Raw genomic sequence first — 22106 nt, forward strand, 5'->3', positions numbered from 1 at the left:
CCAGAGCCCTTGGGCTCGAGTTCTTTAGGGATGTTGACAATCAAAGCGTCCACAGGACCAGGACTCTTTGATGGGGCCATTTGTGTAGATGGTGCTGAGTTAGAGAACGAAATGTATTGATCTGGGGAATACTGAGTATGATAGACAACAACTTGGCTTGCTACTCCGTCCTCTACGCCCTAATTATACTTGGCAGAACAGTACGCATCCTAGCAGCTCGCTAATTTATCTTTCTGGCCCCATCTGTTAAGAAAAAAGCAAAGTCTAGGAGATGATAAAGGGCGTAGTCAGGACAAGGTTGGAAAACTAGAGCTCAGTGGCCATCAGCAAGGTATGAGTCCACGTAGTAAATGCGCTTTGACGTGCGCCAGGTCGATATTCTCAGCAACGGCTGCCCGCTGCCGGGCAGCTCGAGCTACCTTCAATTCGTCAGGCCAATATCTCTCGACAGGCTCTCGTCTTCCTCTGAGTACATGAGTATGGCGATCATGCGTTTCAAGTCTAATCAGGGGACAGATCAGCATCAGGAAAGCTCAGCACTATTTTAGCGGCTCGTTTCCATCCTGGATCATCTGTAACGGAAACTCACAGCTAGCTGAGATATTTGTTCTTCAACGGCTGGACAGTCGCTAGGCAATCATGTCTCTCTCAGTGTCAGTGTTCGAAACGACCATAGAAGAGGCAGCTTTTGGCATACTGCAAATGATCCCCCCTTACGGGCCCTGAGCTGCACAGAAGCCGCAGGGAAGACGGCGACCAGTCCATCGTCATATCAAGAGCCAGAAGCCTAAGACTGCCATGATAAAAGTACCCAGTCTCCGCCGCTAAGTACGCCGCCACACTGAGCATTACTCCCAGAGCATTGTTTTTCTTTGGTCTTGGCCTAGTTTGAACAGCAGCGTGAAGAATTTGCACTGAATACTTGGCTAAGAAAGTAGCCTTGGCCTGTTATTACTGAACACATCCATTGGGTGACTCTGTCCACGCAACCTTGTCGGCGCCCCTCATTGCTGAACTAGAGCCGCACCCCTTGTCGTTGACAGTAAGCGACTGGAAGCATAGATGCCGGGCTGGGTGGTTGGGGCTAGGCTCATAGGTCTGTGAAGAATATTTATACTATGTAGGTATGTATGTATTGTGGGACTTGATGCAGGGGTCTGTCATTGGAAGTCATCATCACTACCAGTTTGCGGCGGACAAGTTGATATCCCCGATAGCCCTGCATCGTAGCTATGGGCAAAGAAGTGGAACCTGGGTCTTCACGTAGGATCTCCTCGCTAGCACTAATGGGCTAAGTGCAACTTTCCGGCCTACGCCCGCAGACAAGACACGAATACGGATCTAGAAAGTTGACTGATCGTATGGAAGGGCCAGAGTGAGGCTATACATATCGATACCAACTTACAAGAAGCCACTATTACGCGAGTTTCAAGTACTTCTGAGTCATAAGACGTCGTCTAATTTAACTCTGCATGTAAAGTCCTGGTGCCGTTGCATATGTTCATGAAGCCAGCTGCTTGGGTAGCTGTGGCGTCACATTCGGGCGAGGTATCCGTAATGAGGAGTCGGACAGACACACATGTTTCTTGCTTTCATACAATGGAAGTTTTATGTTTCAGCATAATAAATTTGAAAGTGTTGTTACAATGTTTATGTAACTATCATATGTCATGTGCTCCATCTAAGACTCGGTAGTTGGACTATCTTATCGATAACGTCTTATCTAGCCCAGCCAAATTTTTAGAAAAGTCAAGACGAATGAACGGCCCCACCAAAAAGTTTCTCTGCTTGCGCAGATCGACATTCTTCAGGTCAAGTCAATCACAATGCCCAAGCCTAGAACAAGACGTGGCGCTGGCCGCGAGGAGAAGAAGCGAAAGAGAATCGAAGAAGCTGAACAACAATACGAGACCTACGAGAGCGAGAACAAGCGACAGCGCACTTACGAAGACAACGATAACACCGATGGTCTCGACTACCAAGATGGCCAGGATCCTCAGCAGAATGGCCTTGGCGAGAAGGAGTTCTTCGGAATGCTTGCAGAAGAAGAGCAAGAATACTTCCGTCGTGCGGACGAATTGCTAGAGCTCAATCAGTTTCCATCAACCGAGGATCGCGACATCTTCCTGGAAAACGTCTGGAAGGAGGCGGAGGGCAAGGAGCTCAAACTAGCCAGTAGTCAGTCCTGTTCGCGATTGATGGAGCGTCTCATACAGCTATCGAACACGGCGCAAAAGAAGCGTTTGTTTGAAGCTTTCGGTGGGCACTTCCTCTCGTTGGTACAGCACCGATTCGCGAGCCATTGTTGCGAGGCGCTCTTCTTGCGATCTGCTGGTGTGGTATCACAAGAGCTTTCTGGATATGTGCTTGATACCAAGGGCGCCGATGTTGACATGCAAAAACCCGAGGCATCCATGGAGAATCTTTTTCTGGCTACGCTCGACGAGCTCGAAGGCGCTCTATCATACCTCATCACCGATCGATTCGCATCACACACTCTGCGCGTGCTATTATTGGTCTTGGCAGGCCGACCCTTGGAGGATGCATCGGTGCGAAGTCTCGTCAAGAGCAAGAAGAAGGAGAAAATATCAGTCGCGGGAGGTTCAGCAACAGATGAGGCGAACCAAGGGTTGAGGGCGGTACCCGAATCGTTTTCAATGGCAGCAAAAAAGATCATCCAAGACTCAACGGCAGGGATGGATGCTACCGCCTTGCGAGTGCTTGCCAGACATCCCATCGGAAACCCTACGCTTCAGCTTCTCCTCGAGCTTGACCTGACACTCAACAAGACCGAGCAAAAGGCCGAGTCTGAACAGCCGACTCTACTATTCCAGCTGTTACCCGGTGCTCCAAAGTCTTTAAGCGACGGCGCATCAGAAGCATCAGAATTCATCAACGGCATGATATATGACCAGATCGGTTCACGACTTATCGAGACACTCATAACACACTGCCCTGGCAAAGTGTTCAAAGCTCTTAACCAGAACATCTTTCTCCCCAGAATAGAGGGTTACGTCCGAAATGATGTGTCGTGCTACGCCGCTATACGAGTCCTGAACCGCCTCAGCAAAGATGACCTGGTGCAGGCCGTTGAGAAGATTACACCAAATGTGCCTCAACTGGTCGCAAAGTCCAGGCTCAATGTTCTCAAGACACTATTTGAGAGATGCAATGCCCGTGGCGCCAACGACGAGATTAAGAAACTCAACAAGGGGCTTAAGGAGGGATGTGGAAACACCCCGGCTGACCTGGTCATTTTCCTGTGTGGTTTGAAAGACGAAGAGAAGAAGAAGAAAGATGTCCAGCAACTTTCTAAAAACGAGTACGCTATCCAGTCCCATGGTGCTCAACTCCTGACTACTCTTCTATCCATTCCGGGACCGACAAAGGGTGTGCAAGAGTCATTACTTGCCCTCGAGCCACAAACTCTGGTCCGCCTTGCCACTACGTCCATGCCTACCGTTACTGTCCTTACCACTGCCCTTGCTACACCTTCTTCAAATCCGGCCTTCCACAAGTCTATCGCCAGTGCCATACTACCTCATACTCACGAACTGGCCATATCTCAGTTCGGTCATAACCTCATCAATGCTATCGTTGAGGTTCCTAGCAAAGGCAAGGAGCGAAGTATTCCCTTCCATATGAAGGAAGCCTTTATGGCACGCTTGGGTGATCATGAGGCGGAGTTGCGCGACAGTTGGATGGGTAGAAGTGTCTGGCGCAACTGGAAGGGTGATATGTGGAAGACCCGCCGCGGAGACTGGAAGTTGTGGATGAGAGAGGTGGATGCCAACGTTCCATCAAGTCTGCCACAGCGCGGATCAAAGGTTGCAGAAAGGGAGAAGCCACCTGTCAAGCCGGTTCCAGAAATCGTGGAAGACCACCGTGGCCAAGAGCCTGCCGCTGAAGAGCACATTACTGAGGACAAGATGAAGATGGATGTAGATGATGTCGTGGAAGCAGCAGTTAATAGTGAGGAGGAGGAGAGCAAGAAGGACAAGAAAGCTAAGACAAAGAAGAGTAAGAAGGAGAAGAAAGTCAAGAAGGAGAAAAAGGAAAAGAAAGACAAGAAGAATAAGAAGAAGAAGGACAAATCTGTTGAAGCCAAGGCAGATGAGGAGACTGAGGAGTAAAACAATTGTTACTAGAATAGATAGTGGCCACGGATACCCAAACTTGAGCCATCATAATTGCATTGCGATCGTTCAGCCTGCCCGTCGTCACGACCTTCGCATAATGTCTTTTCTTCTTCTGTCCATATGCTTGCCCTTGTCCCTGACGCGTTGTATCAGGAGACAGATAATATCACCATTATCAGGTGAGGTTTCCTAGATTGATCCCCAGCACATCGAAGCTAAAATTGGAATCAGCTTGTGTGAATATATTAAGACAATTGTGGCCGGTAGAACTAAATAAGAGCTGTACTTGCACGCTTGTCGCCCCTACTCTCACACCGGCTATCTTCTCCCCTTTCATAGTTTCAGTCCTTTCGATTATCAAACCTTTACACGTTCAGCGTACCCACGTATTCGCATTGAGCCTCTCCCTTACTCTGTTGAGACCATGCCTGGAGCCACCAAACTCACGATAATTCGCTACATAAAGTATTCCATGCCGGAGCTACCGAGACCACTGCTGCTGCGACATGCGCCGAAGCACTCGGCTATGCGTAACAACCAACAATATTATGGTCAGGGCGAATGTTTCCTTCTCTTCAGGCATCTCAGGGCTGAAGTTTTATAGCTCTGAAGCTTTCCTACTCTTGCCGCAGTGGCGAGTTCAAAGGTAGGCACAAATACAAAAGTAAGTTCTAGCAATGTTTCAATTCAGCTACGATAGGTGGTTCCTCTGAAAGGGGAAAAGTGAGAAATCATCATTCATTCTGTTGGTGGCATCAATGGAAGCTGAAAATCCTTTCTCAAACGTCTTGTTTGTCAGATATAGGTAGATAGGGACCTGGCTCCAAACCTGCGAGATATATTGTATAACCGCACTCCACGACTCCCCATCAGTTAGTGACCAGCAACTCAGACCCAGGCAAACTACCAGGTGATTATTATACTGAGGCAAGACGCTGTGCAGCTGCCGGTGAACAGAAAAGTTTGAATACTAGAGAGTTCAAATTGACAAGGTTTTGGACAAAAGGAAACCAGCAAAGAAGCTAACACCAAGAATTGCCGGACTCCCACCCATATCTTTCTGCTATTTCCCACAACCTCTAGATAAGATTCCACTTGCGTAGAGCTCCAGAGTTTAGTTGAACACACAAGTTTTCCGGATAATCCATCTGACAAATGGTATGGCCATGTGTCAATAGTTCCCACGACGCAGCTGTGATGGGCATCTTGGTTGCTGAAAACAATGGAACAGATATGTACACATGCATCGAAGATTGATCACTTTGCGGTTCGCGAGCAATGACATTGCAGTTAAGTAACTCATACTGACCATGCGCGGACTGAATTCAACTGAAGGCAGACGTCAAGCTGAATTGCTTGAAATCGGAGTTGCCTTCTGAAGGTGGTGGCTGGGAGGGGGGAGGACGTGAAAGTTCATGGAGGTGTTGGTTAGACCTACCGGGCGCCAACTACGATTTTCCAATGGCTGTCGAAGTTCCATCTGTTCCGGTGCTGGCCAATAAGTTGGTGTAAGGGTCCATCCAGCTGAGTGAGATCAAAGACTCACTCGAGACTCGAGATCTCGCTAATCTATCCGTGATGGACGGTGATCAAATCGATGTCGACGTGCGATACCCGTCACCATCTGCCGTAGCGTAATAAATAAGATCTCGCATGTCGTATAAATGATTCAATGTGCGATCATTGCCCAACAATTACCCCCTCCAAGGATACCTGAATCCACACAAGGCCCTGACGGCCGCTGGTTGTGAGCATTGCCTGGGAGGCTAGGGGGGGAAATAAAACACGAGACTGGATTTTGGTGTAAGCCAGTCTCATGTATTTTTTCTCCCCGAGGGGGGGGCTAGGAGGCAAACAGTGATATCCTTGAGAATTGTGGTAATATTGATGTAACGCAGATAATTATTACAAATCAACTCATCCCCTCAATGAACAGAACTTCTGAATTTCCTTCGTCACATCTACTGTACCATTGTCAAACTCGCCACGATCGGGAACTTGCGCATGGGGGTTCCTTGTGCCGGAGGCACTCCGTGCGCCCCGGATTGCTGGAAACCTTTCTGGGAATTCGGTTTCGTTGCGAGGGCGTCAAACCTCAGGCTTCCATCGGAGCTTGGGAAGCACTTGTTGGAGGACCTGGGGTAGATCTGAGAGAGTAACGAATGGGCATGTAGGGGGCAAATCGCTGCTTACCACCACCACCACCACCACCACCACCACCACCACCACCACCACGCCTAGATACACGGTAGCACGTGCAGACGTGGTGGTATCTGCCGTCGTGTCTTTCTCTGTTTCTCTGCCTTACGCTACGTTGATCTCATATCGACGCTGAGAACCGGCAATTAGGGGGGGGGTACTGCTCGATCGTGCCGATATTAGCTCTTGTTCTGTCCTCCTAGAGTATAAAATGTGTGAGCCAATCTCGTTGCGGGGGAGCCAGAAACGTCATATTGTGGTGGCTGCAGCTTGATAAGTGGTTGTAAAGGTGCTGAGTGTACTCCGTATCCGTATGTCGTATTGTTAGGCAAGAATGGGAATGTTAGAGATCGACACGGAGATGCTTCTAATTCCCATGGCCGACAACGAGTTGTGGCTTGTGCGGAGGAATTGTTGACAATGATTGGATTAGGCGGGGGTAACTGTGGCGCACAAACGTGGCACAAGCCAGCATGTCGGATACGAAGGGACTAGCGCTTAAGATTCCTGGGACATGTATGCAGCCAGGGGAACTCAAGAAATTGTTAGTGCACGGTCGTAGCTTTGGGTACCGCTTCGTTGTGGGCCATGGGGAATGGAGGCCGGAGATGATGGTCCGGTCCGAAAAGTCCGACAGCACATTCCTTCCCAGAACAAGTTGGGGTAGATAGTGATACCTGTTGAGGTTGCAACCAGAGCACGCACGTTGACCTGAGAGCTCATGCTGTTTCAAGACAGGCATTGGTGCCCACAGTTTCTGGGCTGATGGGTATTTCACTATGGCTACTACTGTAGATATTACATTCGATCAAGGTTTCGTGGGCAAGAAATGTTCGCTGTTGAGGGTTTTGCTCTTAAATGGTATGTATAGGTAGTCTTTGTTCGACCCGCATTGCCAATCGAGTCAGTCCTTACAAAGCAATTAAATAAGAATGGTATCTGGTGATTATGAGTCCAGGATTTCATGGAGATCGAAAAAAGCTGGGTCGACGAAGCTGGAGGTTCGATAACACAAGGGAAGCATGGGTCATGTTGTGTGGTTGGTTGCGAAGAAACATCCAGCAAGGGCGTTTATTATGGTTGCAGTCGCAGTTGCGGTTGCGGTGGGGGTGGTTGAGAAAGCTCTCCACTTTCGGATAAAGAAGCGAACTTTGACCTCTGTAATAAAGCCGTCTCCCGTCTAGGGGAGGAAAGAAAACAAGGGACCTTGATCCTAAATGACAAAAAGACTTAGGTGATATAGCCTAAGCTTAGGATGGCTTTTGCTAAGTTTATTTTGACAGCCCACAGTAAGGTTCGCTGTTTTCTTGCCCCCCGAGGCCTGTCTCCACCCACTGGTAAGACCCTAGCTCATCAGTGACAATATGGAGTATATGTGATAGTTAGTGGTAGTTTGAAGATTTGGTTCAGAAGGGTGTGAATGTTGACAGAGTTCAACGGAAAACCTAAAGCTCTCAGCTCAGCTCAGCTCACTATGCCTCTAATTATGGTGAACGACTAAGGGTCTGCGTTTGTCACTGACATTTAACAACATTCGTTAGGGTGAGCCAATGTCTGACATGGGCACCTGGAGGACACAAATCGAATTCACGGCCATCCGAGACTTCTCGGGCGCTAATAAAGGAACCAAGATCTGAGCTCGAAACATCGTCATGGGCGATGAGAATCGCACATTCTCTCTTTTCTTCGTCTGACACTTCTGAATCTGACTCGCTGGGGATTATTGTTATTAAGGTAGGGATTACTTATCATTTGCGTCGTGAGATGCGGTATCCACCGTTCTTGTCTGTCAATCAGATCTTTGTTGGCTCCCCGACAGATCCGTCCTCTACCAGGTACGTAGAGTGTATTTCTTTTTCCCTTCCTTTTCTTTTCTTTGACCATGTGCCTTGGCGGCCCTGCCCTGGTGCAGCAGCCGCTCGATTCCCTGTGTAGGGGCCCGCCCGTCTGGATCACCAATTTGGCCTCGAAAGGACGAGCTCCGATTGTGTTGCGATGCTCACCCCTGTCGATGCTTCAGCCTCGAGACTCTTCCCATCGCAGCTAGCAAGCGCCCAACGATGCTCTGATGTGATAAGACCGTAGACGGATCGTAATTCTGGCTACCAACTGCCAGGAACAGTAATACATGCCTTGGCTAATCAGTCAATTACGTTCAACGCCAAGTTAGCCGATGTTTAGGTACTGTGATGAGTTAAATAGGTAGGAAGGTACTTGTTAATTGATTAACTGGCTCTGACTTCGCCAACGGCTAACCATGGCACGTCTTCCCCCATTCTGCTGCACCGTGCCGTGGCACTCTAGGGGGGTGTTGCAGCGCAACGCCCAGGCAACTTTGACATGGAAGAAGGCATGCAGATAGCCCAGTATGGGTTTGGATGCTAGGGTTTCTTTGAAGAGGGAACTGCCACGGGTGTGTACAACAACACCAGAGCGAGGGTGGTCCAATGGAGAACCACGAGGAGAGAAAAAGGGAATGGAAAACAAGGAACTGGGAGACAAATGCGGTGCCCAATTGACAGCATCCCACCTTGCATCTAATGGCGCCGATTGCACGGAAGACAAGCTCCGAGGTTTCAAGTCTCATCAGCATAAGTAATCAGTTTAATCGAAACAAAAGAATGTTTGTTTTGTTAGTTGAGTCTTGTTACCTTCGGATCGCGATCTCTGAGACGGTCGAAACATGGGTTCATGAGGAAAATGTCTTGACAACGGATCGCCTAGTCTTGAAACGATCGACCTACCTAGCCCACGCGTCACGCTATCGATGGGCTGCAGAAAGGATAGGACGGACTCCTGTGACAGACTTCACCGTCTCGCCGGCAAGACCAGAGAAATGTTAGCATGAATAACATTAGCATTGTAGTTACAGTAAAGGACAGCACAGCACAGTTACAACGCTACGGCTCTTAGCTGCGACGCATCGTGGAAGGATTCACTTAAGCAGTGGAAGTGCGTGCGGCCAGACCTGTCCATTGAGTGAGACAGCCAGTCCAGACTCCAGGCCAATAAGTGAATACAATACCGCACAGCAAGTAGCATGGGAGGAGGCTTAGCAGAATGGCATGATAAAAGGGCAAGGTTCACAGTCCAAGGGTTCTCTTGGTGGGTTTCCGGGGTCCTTTCGGACAAGATACTTTGCCGATGCGACCAACAGAAGTCCATATGTACGTACTCACATAGATATTGCGATCGGGCAGACTGGTTGAGTTTTTCAGAAGGGGCGCTGGGACAGACGTAGAGTGGCCTTTGTGACGCTGGGTGTCCCCAAGGATCCAAATTTGCAACATGTCGCGTATCTAGTTGCCGAACTGGATGGGAGTGATTCGGCGTTCCTTAGCATGGAGGTTACAGAGGCGTCGCTATGTATGTATGTACTGCAATCCTCATGCACGGCACAGAAGTAAAAGAAGAGCAGGGTTTCGGCTGTATAGTATACTGTCCATGTCTTTGGACAGATTGGGGCTATGCTATCTTCTCAACCTGCATGTCCTACTCGTGGATCTTGTAGAGAGTGATCTAGGAGTTCCTGGATGTCTCTAGATTTTTGAAACGATGGAGATGACTTGATCGTTCCATGGCTCAGAAGAGAGCTGTCTCTGAACTACCTACGGTATCAACCCTCCTTGTACTCGGCTGCAGTGGTAAATTCTCAACTCCGGCGGCCGTGGTTGGCCGTTCTCCCAATAAGAGCGGGGAGGGACCAAATGGAGATGGCAAGCTCACAGAGGTCCAGCCACTAAATGATGAGGACCGGAGGAGTGCCGGGGGCACAAATGCATCCATACATACGGAGTAGATATGCGGAACCTGATGGGGGGGGAATAATAAGGTAAGGTAAAGCTACCGTAGAGGGCGGGGCTAGGTCGATACGGGACGGTACTTATCCCTCGTGCTTAGCGCTAACAGAGAGCTCTTGATCGAGATCGATCGTCATAACTACGCTCGATCATAGTCGTGGGATCGTCTTCGGATCGAGCTACAAGTCCTTCCCGCGTCTGCAACCCGCCTGTCCTTGTCGCTGTCCATGGGGTTAGCTTTCGGTTTTTTTTTTGTTACCCTGTTTGTGTATGTATAATACAAGAGCGTCGCCCGGCCCCCTCTCGGGACTTTCTTGATTTGACTTAATATTTCTATCAACCTAAAACTTCTCGTTGAGAAACTCAAACTCTGGAGCATTCAGCTCAAGTTCAATCACCAAACATAAAAAGCACTCATAAGAATACCTGTTAAGGGGCCGACTTGAGAACCTACATTTCTTCTTCTTCATCTTGATCTTCTTCAAGGCATCTCGAAAGCACTTCTGCATCTTCCATTCACATATGCCAACTGTGTTGCTTTCTTCACTCGACGATATCACTTTGAGAGCACCTTGATCCAGGCTTGTCACAGCATTCAACAACCAAAGCTGTCAGCCCATCGGCGTTCCACCACCCTCCAATCGTTGGTCACTTGTCAAACAATTGCCAAAGTCAATTGCCTAGCGCCAATATGCCCAAAAGATCTCTTGATGCCGCGAACATGGGCAGCCCAATCAAGCCTGCCCTAACCCGAAAGGTAAAAACACTTATACCTCAACGCTTTGCAATATACGTACAGGGACAATGTCACTAACATGTATATCCAGACTGAGCGATCCCATGAAGAAAACCAGGAGCGAGCTTATATTGCTGCTTCAAGGCGAGCGGATCGAAGCCTCGAAGCCCGTGTTCAGTCGGCTAAGATGGCCAGCGAAATCCACAAGAAACGAACTGGCAAGGCCTTCCGAATCACAGAGCAGATTGTTATGAAGGAGGAGATGTACGAGGAAGAGGATGATGAATTCCCTAGATCATACCGGATCCTCAACCAGAACTTGCAAACCGACAACCCCGCCTTCAATGCTAGAGTGGACGCATACCTCATTAACCGCGTGGCCCTGTCACAAATGATGTCGGCCACTGAGAGCGACTGGCGCAACAACGAAATCAACATGGAATTCGCGAAGATGTTCCCTCAGGCTAAGGAACAAGCCCAATCTCTTTCCCACAGATACTCCACGCCAGGCTACTCGGCACTTCACGCACAAAACAACACTATCTCATCGCCCATGGAGCAGCATTTTGAGCCAAACTTCCAGCCTATTAACTATGGTCAACCGTGTAACAATGGACATGGCGGTCGAAGTCTTTCCATGTCAGGCCCTATTTCAGAGCCAAGGAACGACACAGCCATGTCACCATCAGCTCTCACACCAGGTTTAGGGTCCCATCCCGAGACGCCGCAGCCTCATTGCACAGCATCCTTTGCAAACGTACAGCCGCCTCACATGATGGAATATAATGCAGACAGCTCGGCTTTCACTTCAGAGCTACCAACTGAGGCCAGGCTGTTGATGGGTGGGGGCATGAACGAGACCTTTAGCTCTGCCCTTTACCCTGAACCTCACAACTGGGTGGGCTCTCAATCTTATCCTTACAGCGGCGATTCCAAGTATGTTAAGGAGGAAGACGCTGGCCTAGGCATCGCTGGCGAGAGTTACCCTGAGATATCGGACACGGTACCATGGGATCGCTTCGAGGCCGGCACACCCACCAAAACCTTTGGCGACCAAGAGCCTGCTTGGGATTATTTCCTCAATGAGAATTGGGGCAATGACCAACAGCAGCAATAAACCAAGTTGCCGATTGACTTTTTTTCATCTTGTCTCTTCTTTTCAGTTATGATTTTCATGATACTCTTATCAGCGATACAGTAGCAGTGCTTGCCAGATCCAAAAACAGGCGCTGTTCAACTGGCTCATTTGTAAACACGCTTATGCGATATGCATGGCGCTCGAGGGATGGATATTGAATGCTTGTATGTGGCATGAAAACGGTCGAGGTGGCTCACCTGCATTTATTAGAACTGCAAAAGGCTTGCGCTTGGAGTTTTGCACACCGATCTGGAATTGTTTAATAATCACTATGGAATCTTTGCTGTATATATACCAACATAATTACAAATGAGGCTCTGTTTGAGCAGATTCATCCACAGTTTCCTAGTTCAATGATCTTCTGGCTATTGTATGCTATGCTGGTTTGTAAGTGTTATATCTAATAATGAGTGTTCATCTTTTAGTGGGTTTCATCCAGTCTCGGTGCATCAAGAACAAATGATAAGCTTTAGCTGGAGATTAGGAGTGAAGAGACGATTGGGGCCATCACCAGCGTCCATGAAAGCATCGGATTTGGTATTGAACTGCCTTGGTCCATAGGTTAGTAGTGATAGGTTCACGAGTAGTCCAGTTGAATGGGCAAGCTGGCACCACTGGTACAGTTGAACAAGACCCCGTGCTAATACTGTTTGACAAGAGTTAAACCCTTGAAATGCGATTTTGGGTTTAGTAGAAATTTTTGATTGCCTTTTGCCGAAATATCAAAGAGAAGATGGACGAATGGATAGTATTAGAATTCGGGGATAATGCCATGTGCGTTGATGATTGGCTTGACCAACAAGTTGTGTACGACCACCGATAGGAATCGCATCAGTCGAAGTGGTTGAGTAGCATCCATGCGTCGATCATCGTGCAGATGTTCATTGTGAAGTTGCACAAATCTTGTCAAGGTCGATGCAGTGTTGCGAGATTCACGCAGCCATTGTGCATATCGTCTCTGTATTGCCTCTGGGATGTCAAAAATTGAATGCTGAGGGCCCTACCTTACGACACCCGAGCAAAGTTCATTTCAACGTTTCTCAAAACCTCTCACCCCACCAATCCAGAGCCGCCGATGCGCGCTGCCATCGATCTCAGGCCGTTCGAGCCAAGAAGCGTGAAATAATGTAGGGTACGGCCTATGAGCACGGCTCCCGCTGCATGGACAAACCAGAATTCTAACCAGGCACCTGAAGGCCCCCCCTTGAAAGTTTTGGGGCCTCTAAGAGTTCCATTTCGTTTGGCCTGGACCAGAACCCACCCCGCCAAAAACGTCACCAACACCGCCCGCTTCCTTCTTGACTTTTGCGATTCAGTCTGCAACCACACGGCTTCTATTTTCTTCGTCGCTCCCACCTCTTATCTTTTTTCTTTTGTCTCCGGGGTCGCCTCTTCTCTGCTGCTACTACTACTACTATACCAGCAGCAGTCTGTTGCATACCTATCCGATAGCATCAACTCCTGCTGCGTGTCGTTACTCTTCACCAAAAGCCATATCGACAGCATAATCCACTACCACCAAGCACCATCTTCCTTCATCGACTCCAAGCTTATCAACGACCATGTCGTCATCGACACCGCCACCCACGGTCGACGCGCCTGACGAGACGCAGAGCGATACTTCCAAGTTGCGAACATTTCTGGGGATTTTGAAGAAGTAAGAGACTCACAATTACTCCCTCGGCCATGCCATACCGTGAGAGCTTCCACCGCTCTGTTAGGGTCCAAGCCAGCGAAATCGGACGACAGATCCGCTTCACCTGGAGCGGAGTAAGCAGTGGAAGCAAACCTGGCAACGCCAAAGGACTTGCCATTCAAGACACCGGATGATGCCATTGTATGTTTTCAAATGCTGACCGCTTATTGCGACGATAGGTTCATCGGCGTTTCAGATCTTGCAGCAGTTAGATTCTCGCTGCCGTCGCAATTGCTCGAGCCTACCCCGAACTTGGAATACTGGACCTATATCGATGCCCCCAATGCCTTTGTTGCTATGGGCACTTCCGATGACCCTCTCGATCGAATGCTCGAGGTTGTACGCTTTTGGCTGACCAAGGATCTAAAGTATGCCAAAGGAAAGCCCTGCAAACCCTACAATTCATGTCTCGGCGAGTTCTTCAGGGTACGTAATCCTTTTCTGCTTCCACCAATACAAACCTTGCGACGATTGGATTCCAGAAACACTGACTGCTTTGTAGTGTAACTGGGAAACTGAAGATAACGCTCCAAAGATCGACACTTCAAGCCTCCAACAGACTAATGGCGCCTCCAAGGGTGGCCTTTCAGCGCTGAAAGTGGCAGCAAAGGGGGATAAGAACGCTTCAAACGTCTCGCTCTCTGTGCCCCAGCATGGCGCTGCAAAGGATGACAAGCTTATTCGCGTCTCCTATCTTACTGAACAGACCTCACACCACCCCCCTGTGAGCGCCTTCAACGTCACCTGCCCCGAGAAGGGTATCACGGCCCGCGGCTTTGACCAGATCACTGCCAAGTTCACAGGCACCTCCGTCAAGGTCCTTCCTGGGGAGCACAACATGGGCATCTTCATAACCCTCGAAAAACGTGATGGCGAGACTTACCAGCTTACCCACCCGGCGGCCCATCTGGGCGGTCTTCTCCGCGGAGCTTTGAGCGTATCGGTCAGCGAATTCGCTTACATCACATGCCCCAAGACCAAGATTAAGGTCATTCTGCACTATGTGGAGGAAGGCTGGCTGGGACGCACAACAAACAAGATTGATGGCGTGGTCTTCAAGTACGATCCCGAGAACGATGACAAATCTAGAGTTCAGGACGTGCCTGATGAAGATGTCCTTGCTCGGTTGAGTGGTCCCTGGAAGGAGAAGGTCGTTTTTACTCTCGGTCCCAGACCAGTTGTAAGTGGTAATCTCACTGTGTTCAAGTACATAAATCTAACCGGCAGCAGAAATCCGTGCCTGTGGAAGAGCAATACACCATCATCGATATTGCACCCCTCAGTGTTGCGCCCAAGATCATCCCTCCCAAGGAGAAACAGCTTCCCAACGAATCTTTAACCCTTTGGGGTGGTGTTACAGATGCTATCCACGCCAAACAATATGGCAAGGCTACCCAGGTGAAGGTCGAGCTCGAAGAGGCCCAGCGCGAGAAGGCCCGGCAGCGTGAGGCCAACAAGGAAACGTGGCAGCCCGTCTTTTTCAAACATGTCACCGGTAATGATGGCAAGCCCGATCTGACCGACAAGGGCCGCGAGGTCCTTGAGCGGGCGCAAAAGGGTGACTGGTCGCTCGAAGGCATCATGTAGACGCTCGCCTTTGTTTTGATACTTCGGTTGTGTCGTGCATTAGATGCGATTTTCTTCCGCAAACACGAACAACCGAGGTAATTGGGAGCTTAGTCGTTGGGATTGCTATGCGAGGTATTTCTTTTGGACTTTTCTGTGTCAGAAAGACACTTCTGGAATAGAGCTTCATTGCGCCGGAGAGTAGCACGGGGGGGGGGGAGTGATATATGCATCAGAAGTCGATGAACCCCGAAGATGCATGGCGGGCTTGCGCACTCGTTACTTGGAGTTGTGGGAGTTTTTGAGGTCCAGGGTTATTGCTGACTAGATAGCAAGATTCTCTTGACGATGTATTGCTTACTATCGACTTCGCTCTAAACCGTGACTGTTCAATGCGGTCAACTAGTCGACACTACCATCACAATCTCAGAGGGATATAGTAAAGTTGGCATCGTATCGTTACACATATCTTGGCGTGCATTTGATCTCGTGGATCTTATCCTATAGTACAAGAGTGGCAATTCTTACTTTTAATACATCGTATCTGAAACCGAAGACTCCTCTGCTCTTCCATACCCTGAGAAATTTTCCATTGCATTGATTGACTCATCAGCCGCCCTAAGCATCAATGAAAGTCTTGACGTTGTTCAACCACCGAGTGTACTCTCGCTGCTCCTTGACGTCCACGTAGTCGGGAACAAAGACAGCAAGGGCCTGAGTGATGCCACGCTCCTCGAGGAAGCGCTCCATGAGGACCTGGAGGTCGTCGTCGAGGCTGCCGAAAGGGGGTCCGGGGTAGACATCGGCACGCTTCTGGGCGGCGTCGGGGCTCTCGACCTTGGCGACCGAGGCGTCGGTGTAATAGAAGAGGTTCTCGACGACAATGTGTCCTTCCTGAGCGCTAGCGTCGATGTTCAGGGCTCCAGAGGCCTTGCCAGGCTTCTCGACAACAATTGATAGGTTGATAGGGGGGTTGCTCTCCTCCTCAGCATCCTCCTCGAGCTCCTCATCGATTTCCTCGTTGGCACGAGCGTTGCGCTGGCTGCCCTGGGCGCCCTCATCCTCAAAACCCTCGTCCTCGAGTGCGCTCTCCTCGCCGTAGGGGTCGTAGTTGGTGATATCGGCAATGGAGAAGCTGACGGTGATCCTGCAATAGCGTTGTTAGCTTGCTGTTGAAACCAATGGGGGGGTACGAGTACTGACTTCTCGTCGCCAAAGTCGCGAACCAGCTTGACAATCTCCTGACCGGGTGTGTCAATGAGCTCAAAGGCGCTGTTGTTCAAGAAATCCTTAATGCTGGCAGGGTCCTGCTCGCTGGCCTTGATGTCCTCCTCGATCTTGATCTCGCTCTCGAGCTTGGCGCTAAGCTCACCATCGTTGTCGGTAGCCTTGCGGAAGCTTGTTGTAGAGAATGCAGCCTGGGCGGGTCGCAGGGCAGAAGCAGCCTTGGTGAAGGCGCTGGGACGGGCGGTCTGTCGCAGAGCAGCGCCTGAGAGTCGGGAGACAGCGCGGGGCGCAGATCGGACGACGTTGCGGGCAGAGAACATTGTGATTAAATTGTTGAGGGACCGGTATAAAAGTATATAAAGCGTATAGGGGGGGAGAAAAGGTCGTCGTTGAGGAAATTGGAAGGAATTTGTGTTGTACCTATGCAGATGATGATAGAAGCTTCTAAAGCAGTTCAAAAGCTCGTCCTGAAATTTTTGGGGACGACAACTTTCCGGCGGACTTGCTCATAATTTACTGGACTAAGACTGGGCGATCTCTTCCATCAGAGCGGGGCATTACCATCACGTGGAGTAGAAACACTTCAAGGAAACAATTTTTGTTGGTGATAATTAATGGCGGTCGAAAGGACATCAATTGCTATGTACATAGATTTAATTTGAACGTGAATCCTGCATTATACGTTGAGTAGTCTGTAGCACATCATGAGTCAGAAATGGTGTATCGTTCTGGTAACCTTTTCCTGACCAAAAGGGGTACCTGTTTGAACATCACATAAGTTGAGTCGCTGTTGGTGTTGTATAACCACAGAGCTGTGGGTAATGTAAGAATTGTGAGCACAAGAAAACTTGTAGCTTCCTTCTCTCCCTCTAATTGCAGTCTGAACGTATGAATCATCACCTCCAGCACGATGTCTACCCATCACTCAAGGCGATTGATGGGATGTCCAGGCAGCTTGTTCGTATCTAGCTTCTAGAATCTTCCCACATTGCTTGCCGTAGGAAGGTAGTGGCGATAGGTCAGTTGCCCATCGGATCCATAGAATCGTTTTGTGTTGTATTCCTTGATGTTCATGCTGAGAACTTGATGGGGGTTATGGTCTCGCTCGTTTGACCCGGTGTCTTTCAAATAGTCCTTGTACAACCACTGTGTGGTCAGGCTCGCTTGTATATAAGACGGCAGTCATCCCACTTCCGGTTGTGCTATGAATTCAGCGCATGCTGATATGCACTAGATACTCAATTGGTGCCGCCTGATGGGAAGCTGGTCGGTCTGACTTGGCCTTCACTATTGACCTTGACCCATTTCAGTTGGGTGAGATATGACCAGGAGCCTTCCCAAAGGTGAAGTGCGTTCACATTTACGTTGTCCAAGAGATCAGGCATAACTTTTGCAATGTCAGTTACCTCTATATTCCTTGGTGGGTTCACGAAACCTACCAAAACCACTCTTATACTCATCCTCTAGTATGTTGATTTTGGCCTTGAGGAGATCTTCTTTCACACTAGCAGGCCGGCCAGGGCGACGGGTCTTTTTGGTTTCGTTATACTCCTCATCGTATTGATGAACGAAACTAGGAATTTCTTAGTAATCTTTGTAACCCAAGACTATTCCTCCAGACTTACCTGTGAATCATGCGCTGAACCTCATCAATTTCTGGGGCACCTTTATTATCTCTGTCTTTAAGGCGTAGAGCTTGTTGAAAGAAAGCAACACGATCAACTGGAATGCGGTTAGATAAGTGAGGTATTATGAGAGTTGGCCGAGTCGTTTGTTCATAGCGTACCTAGAGGTTGTTCCTTTTTACTCCTGGCAGCGGCGAGTTTCTCAATGCGCTGATCTCTTACACCAGCCTTGTGAAGGCGCATCGAGTCTCTGGACTTTTCATGTAGAGCATTAACGACGCCATTTCTCTTCTTGGAAATCTGCTTGCGGGTCTTGTGAAGAGTGGTAGGCATGGCGAGTCCTTATCTTTTGGGTCCTGTATGTGTATCGTCGACTTGTACAGACTCTGTGGTCGTGGCTATAACCTGCAAGGATTTTTTCTTTTTTCTTTCTTAGTAGTTGACCTGAGGGAACCTTGAGTGCTCCACTGTTGTCATGATGGACCAGTAGAATTTCTCAGATGGATATACACAATCAACATCACTGGTTTACTGAACTGAAAAACCACTTTAGTAAGTGCATGTCTTTGTGGGAAACACATGATGATATATTTTATAACCTTCACATCCCGGTCGAGGTCCTGCTCATACGCGTACTCAGTGTTTTCGACGCTTTGTTAATTTAGTCATGATATATGTACTCGTCGCGACTCTATGATACCTAGGTAGAAGTGAGTTGTGGAGATGGGGAGCCAATGAAGTGATGCAACGATTAAAATGTCCTAGACATGATGCAACACTTGAGGCTGCTTTCAGTTTCTTAAATTTCGTGTGTCTCGCTCGTCGATGAATAGCTAACTCGAGAATATCAAGATGAAGGGCAGCTAGCATGTTCAGTGGGGCTTTTAACGATCTCATGGATGGAACCTGAGTTGCTGGGGAAATACCGAGCAACGGGAACTAGGCTTATCCCAGGGGTTCAGTGATCTAAGGAATGGAAACATGGCGCCTATCGACGCGCCTATGGAGCCCATTAAGACGGAAGCTTCAGGGGTCGCGTCCCATCCAAGGCAGCCCACTTTCACTAAGTGCTTTTTAGCCCGAGTAGCAAATCGATCACCACAACCAAAATATCTCCACCTCTAGAGACGTCTCTTTCAACAACCTTTGACTTGGAGCTACACCTTCAGCCTCTCGACAAGACTGTACCTCATACTTGTTTGCGGACTTGGCTGTGTTACATCTCAAATTCATTGTTTGTTAGACGGATCTGTTCGTTTAATCATCGCCGCCCTCGATACCGCTGCACGATCTGCCATCGCGTCCTTATCACCCTCTCGACGCGTCTATCAACAGCACAACAAAGCTCGTTACGGCACATCTCAATGCTTAATTGTTGACGCATGCAAAGACGAACCATTTTGGCTTGAAGCTGCCCAAGTCCCTTTTGGGGCTGCGACTGCAAAGCCCAACGATCAATACTCGCCACTAGCACTGAAGCCCTCCGGTCTTCAACATGGGTGTATCAGGTATATATCTCCCCGAGTATCCGTCCCTGTCTACATAAGCTGATCGTTCTCAAGGGCTCCTGCCTCTTCTCAAATCGATTCAGAAGCCGACTCAGCTCAAAAAGTTCGATGGCCAGGTTCTCGGAGTTGACGCGTACGGTTGGCTCCATCGTGCCGCCTATTGCTGTGCATTAGAGCTTGGTCAAGGAAAGCCGACTCAGAAGTAAGTTGGAGGAGTCAACCCTATGACGGTGAAGCTCGCTAATGCTACTGCCAGATACCTGCATGCTGCCATGAATCGAGTACGCATGCTTCGGCATTTTGGTGTGACACCCTACATGGTATTCGATGGCGATTTTCTCCCAAGCAAAGCTGCTACAGAAGAGTCCCGGGAAATCAATAGAAATGAGAAGAAAAAGGCTGCAATGGAACTGTTGCGTGCTGGAAAACCTGCCCAGGCCACACAGGAGTTCCAGAAATGCATTGATATCACCCCTGAGATGGCATCTGCTCTCATTCAACTGCTCAAAAAGCTTGATATCCCTTATGTTGTCGCCCCCTACGAAGCCGATGCACAGCTTGTCTATCTCGAGCGACAGGGTCTCATCAATGGCATCATCTCGGACGACTCGGATCTCCTCGTTTTCGGCGCCAAGAAGCTTCTCACCAAACTGGACCAATATGGCAACTGTATAGAGATCAACCGCAAGGATTTTTGCGCCTGCAGAGAGGTTTCATTGACCGGTTGGTCTGATACCGAATTTCGACGAATGGCCATCTTCAGTGGTTGCGACTATTTGCGAGGACTCCCAGGCGTTGGGCTGAAGACAGCATACCGTATGCTTCGCAAGACAAAGGCACCAGAGCGGATACTCCGGATGGTTCAGATGCAGGGGAAAAGGGTGTCCGAAAATTACCTGACGCAGTTCTACCAAGCCGAACTGACATTCCTGCATCAGTGGGTTTTTTGTCCGACCAAACGGGAACTGGTTCACCTGACAGATCTGGATGGAGAACGGACGGCAGAGGAGATGCCCTTCATCGGAGCCTTTGTAGAGCCTGAGATAGCACGATCAATCGCCAGAGGTGACATGAACCCAATCACCAAGATTCCAATCGTCACCTCGACAACACCGTCCAAGAGAAGGCATTCACAGCTGGCCCATGGTGTCATTGACCAGCCTCCGCCTACGATGAAGCCTATCAGCTCCTATTTCAGGGCATCCAGTCGGATACCGATGGGCGAGATGGATCCTAATTGCTTTGAAGTTGACCCTCAGAGGGTTTCTCAGATTACTGGAGGAGGGTTGGTACCACGCGTGTTTCCACTCCCCAGGCCGTATCTGGATGAGATTACTCAGGCTGCTCCGAGTCATTCTCGGGGTTCGGATGTGACCCGCACCCGCACATCCCCAAGACTTCATCGCCGCCGTACGGAACCCATCGCCAATATGCTCAACAATTTTGTAAACAGTCCTAATACTACGAGGCGTACGTCTTCTGAAGGCACCGAGCCCTGCCGCACTACTGCTAGCGCCTCGACTGACCCTGCAAACCGACCACCCAAGAAGGCGCGTTTGTGTGAGGAAAACGAAGCTGAACCTGAGGAAGATTTGCCACAGAAGAGCAGATTTTTCCCTGCACCGAAACTACGGAGGAGTCCAAGGCGGGCGAAGAGCGGCGCTTATCTGTTGTCGGATGATTCGCTCGACGAAGCGCTTCTGGCATTACCTGATTTTGAGGGTTGGAAGCCGGCCGATAAAACCAAGAAGAGTGTGTCAGTGTTTGAAGAGAAGCAGAGCCAAGAGACTTCAACAACTGCAGACAGTGAGAGCCATATCTCGTTTGTCAAGGATGACGAAAGCTCCATGTCATCCTTTGACGCTTCCATGCCTCCTCCTTCATCTGCGGCGTCTGCCTCGCGTGTTTCTTCTACTCCCTCGAGACCAGATATCCGCCAGTTCTCTTACACCAAACCAAACGAAACACCTGCTTCGACTGCATCACGCCGCTCTTCCGTCTTCAGTGCAGCCTCTACCCCCTCAACTGCACCTTCAACTGCGGCTTCTCGCATGACCCCTCTACAGCGTCTTGGTGCTCGTGCGATGAACGGCCCAATGTCCCCCAAGCTACCCAAACCGCGCACAGACAACACCGACAAGCAGTTCCTCTCTGGTATGCCTGTCAACCCTGCATTTGTACCTTTGCCAAAGGTCAATCTGGATGAGGTCGCGGACCTTAATAAATGTGGAAGCGAAGATCAAATCATCCCCGCTAGTGACGAGGAAGACGAAGATGAGGTCGACCTTCCTCCCAAGAAACTCAACCTATCCCGTTTTGCCTTCGCATAGAACTTACATTCTTGCTTGGACACCTCTCATCTTACAGCCAACAAATTTTCCAAATTGAGGCTGGTCGTAATGAACATAGCATTTGTCGGGCGTTCTTCTTTTTGCTTTTCCATTGTAACTGCAGTATTGTTTACTACACTGT

At 49.3% G+C, this 22106-nt stretch overlaps 6 protein-coding genes across 6 annotated transcripts; 4 read left to right on the forward strand and 2 right to left on the reverse strand.

Moving 5' to 3' along the window:
* Positions 1 to 1826: 1826 nt before the first annotated feature.
* FMAN_04374 (putative Nucleolar protein 9) lies at positions 1827 to 4133 on the forward strand (the record flags this gene model as incomplete). Its single annotated transcript, XM_041828924.1, has 1 exon — positions 1827 to 4133. One exon carries the CDS (start codon positions 1827 to 1829, stop codon positions 4131 to 4133), a length of 2307 nt encoding a protein of 768 aa, XP_041679739.1.
* A 6696-nt stretch (positions 4134 to 10829) lies between these two features.
* On the forward strand, positions 10830 to 11991 carry FMAN_04373 (uncharacterized protein; the record flags this gene model as incomplete). Its single annotated transcript, XM_041828925.1, has 2 exons — positions 10830 to 10895; positions 10966 to 11991. The coding sequence occupies 2 exons, from the start codon at positions 10830 to 10832 to the stop codon at positions 11989 to 11991; spliced, it is 1092 nt and encodes a 363-aa protein (XP_041679740.1).
* Positions 11992 to 13574: 1583 nt separating this feature from the next.
* Positions 13575 to 15295, forward strand: FMAN_04372 (uncharacterized protein; the record flags this gene model as incomplete). Its single annotated transcript, XM_041828926.1, has 4 exons — positions 13575 to 13669; positions 13888 to 14134; positions 14211 to 14888; positions 14939 to 15295. 4 exons carry the CDS (start codon positions 13575 to 13577, stop codon positions 15293 to 15295), a joined length of 1377 nt encoding a protein of 458 aa, XP_041679741.1.
* Positions 15296 to 15892: 597 nt separating this feature from the next.
* On the reverse strand, positions 15893 to 16821 carry FMAN_04371 (uncharacterized protein; the record flags this gene model as incomplete). Its single annotated transcript, XM_041828927.1, has 2 exons — positions 15893 to 16421; positions 16478 to 16821. 2 exons carry the CDS (start codon positions 16819 to 16821, stop codon positions 15893 to 15895), a joined length of 873 nt encoding a protein of 290 aa, XP_041679742.1.
* Positions 16822 to 17739: 918 nt separating this feature from the next.
* Positions 17740 to 18459, reverse strand: FMAN_04370 (uncharacterized protein; the record flags this gene model as incomplete). The annotated part of the gene is made up of 4 exons (XM_041828928.1): positions 17740 to 17888; positions 17941 to 18074; positions 18127 to 18223; positions 18288 to 18459. 4 exons carry the CDS (start codon positions 18457 to 18459, stop codon positions 17740 to 17742), a joined length of 552 nt encoding a protein of 183 aa, XP_041679743.1.
* A 1162-nt stretch (positions 18460 to 19621) lies between these two features.
* On the forward strand, positions 19622 to 21964 carry FMAN_04369 (putative EXO1-exonuclease which interacts with Msh2p; the record flags this gene model as incomplete). The annotated part of the gene is made up of 3 exons (XM_041828929.1): positions 19622 to 19634; positions 19689 to 19836; positions 19891 to 21964. The coding sequence occupies 3 exons, from the start codon at positions 19622 to 19624 to the stop codon at positions 21962 to 21964; spliced, it is 2235 nt and encodes a 744-aa protein (XP_041679744.1).
* Between the last annotated feature and the right edge of the window lie 142 nt (positions 21965 to 22106).

Source organism: Fusarium mangiferae (genome assembly GCF_900044065.1).
Source record: "Fusarium mangiferae strain MRC7560 genome assembly, contig: FMAN_scaffold003, whole genome shotgun sequence".
NCBI lineage: Eukaryota > Fungi > Ascomycota > Sordariomycetes > Hypocreales > Nectriaceae > Fusarium > Fusarium mangiferae.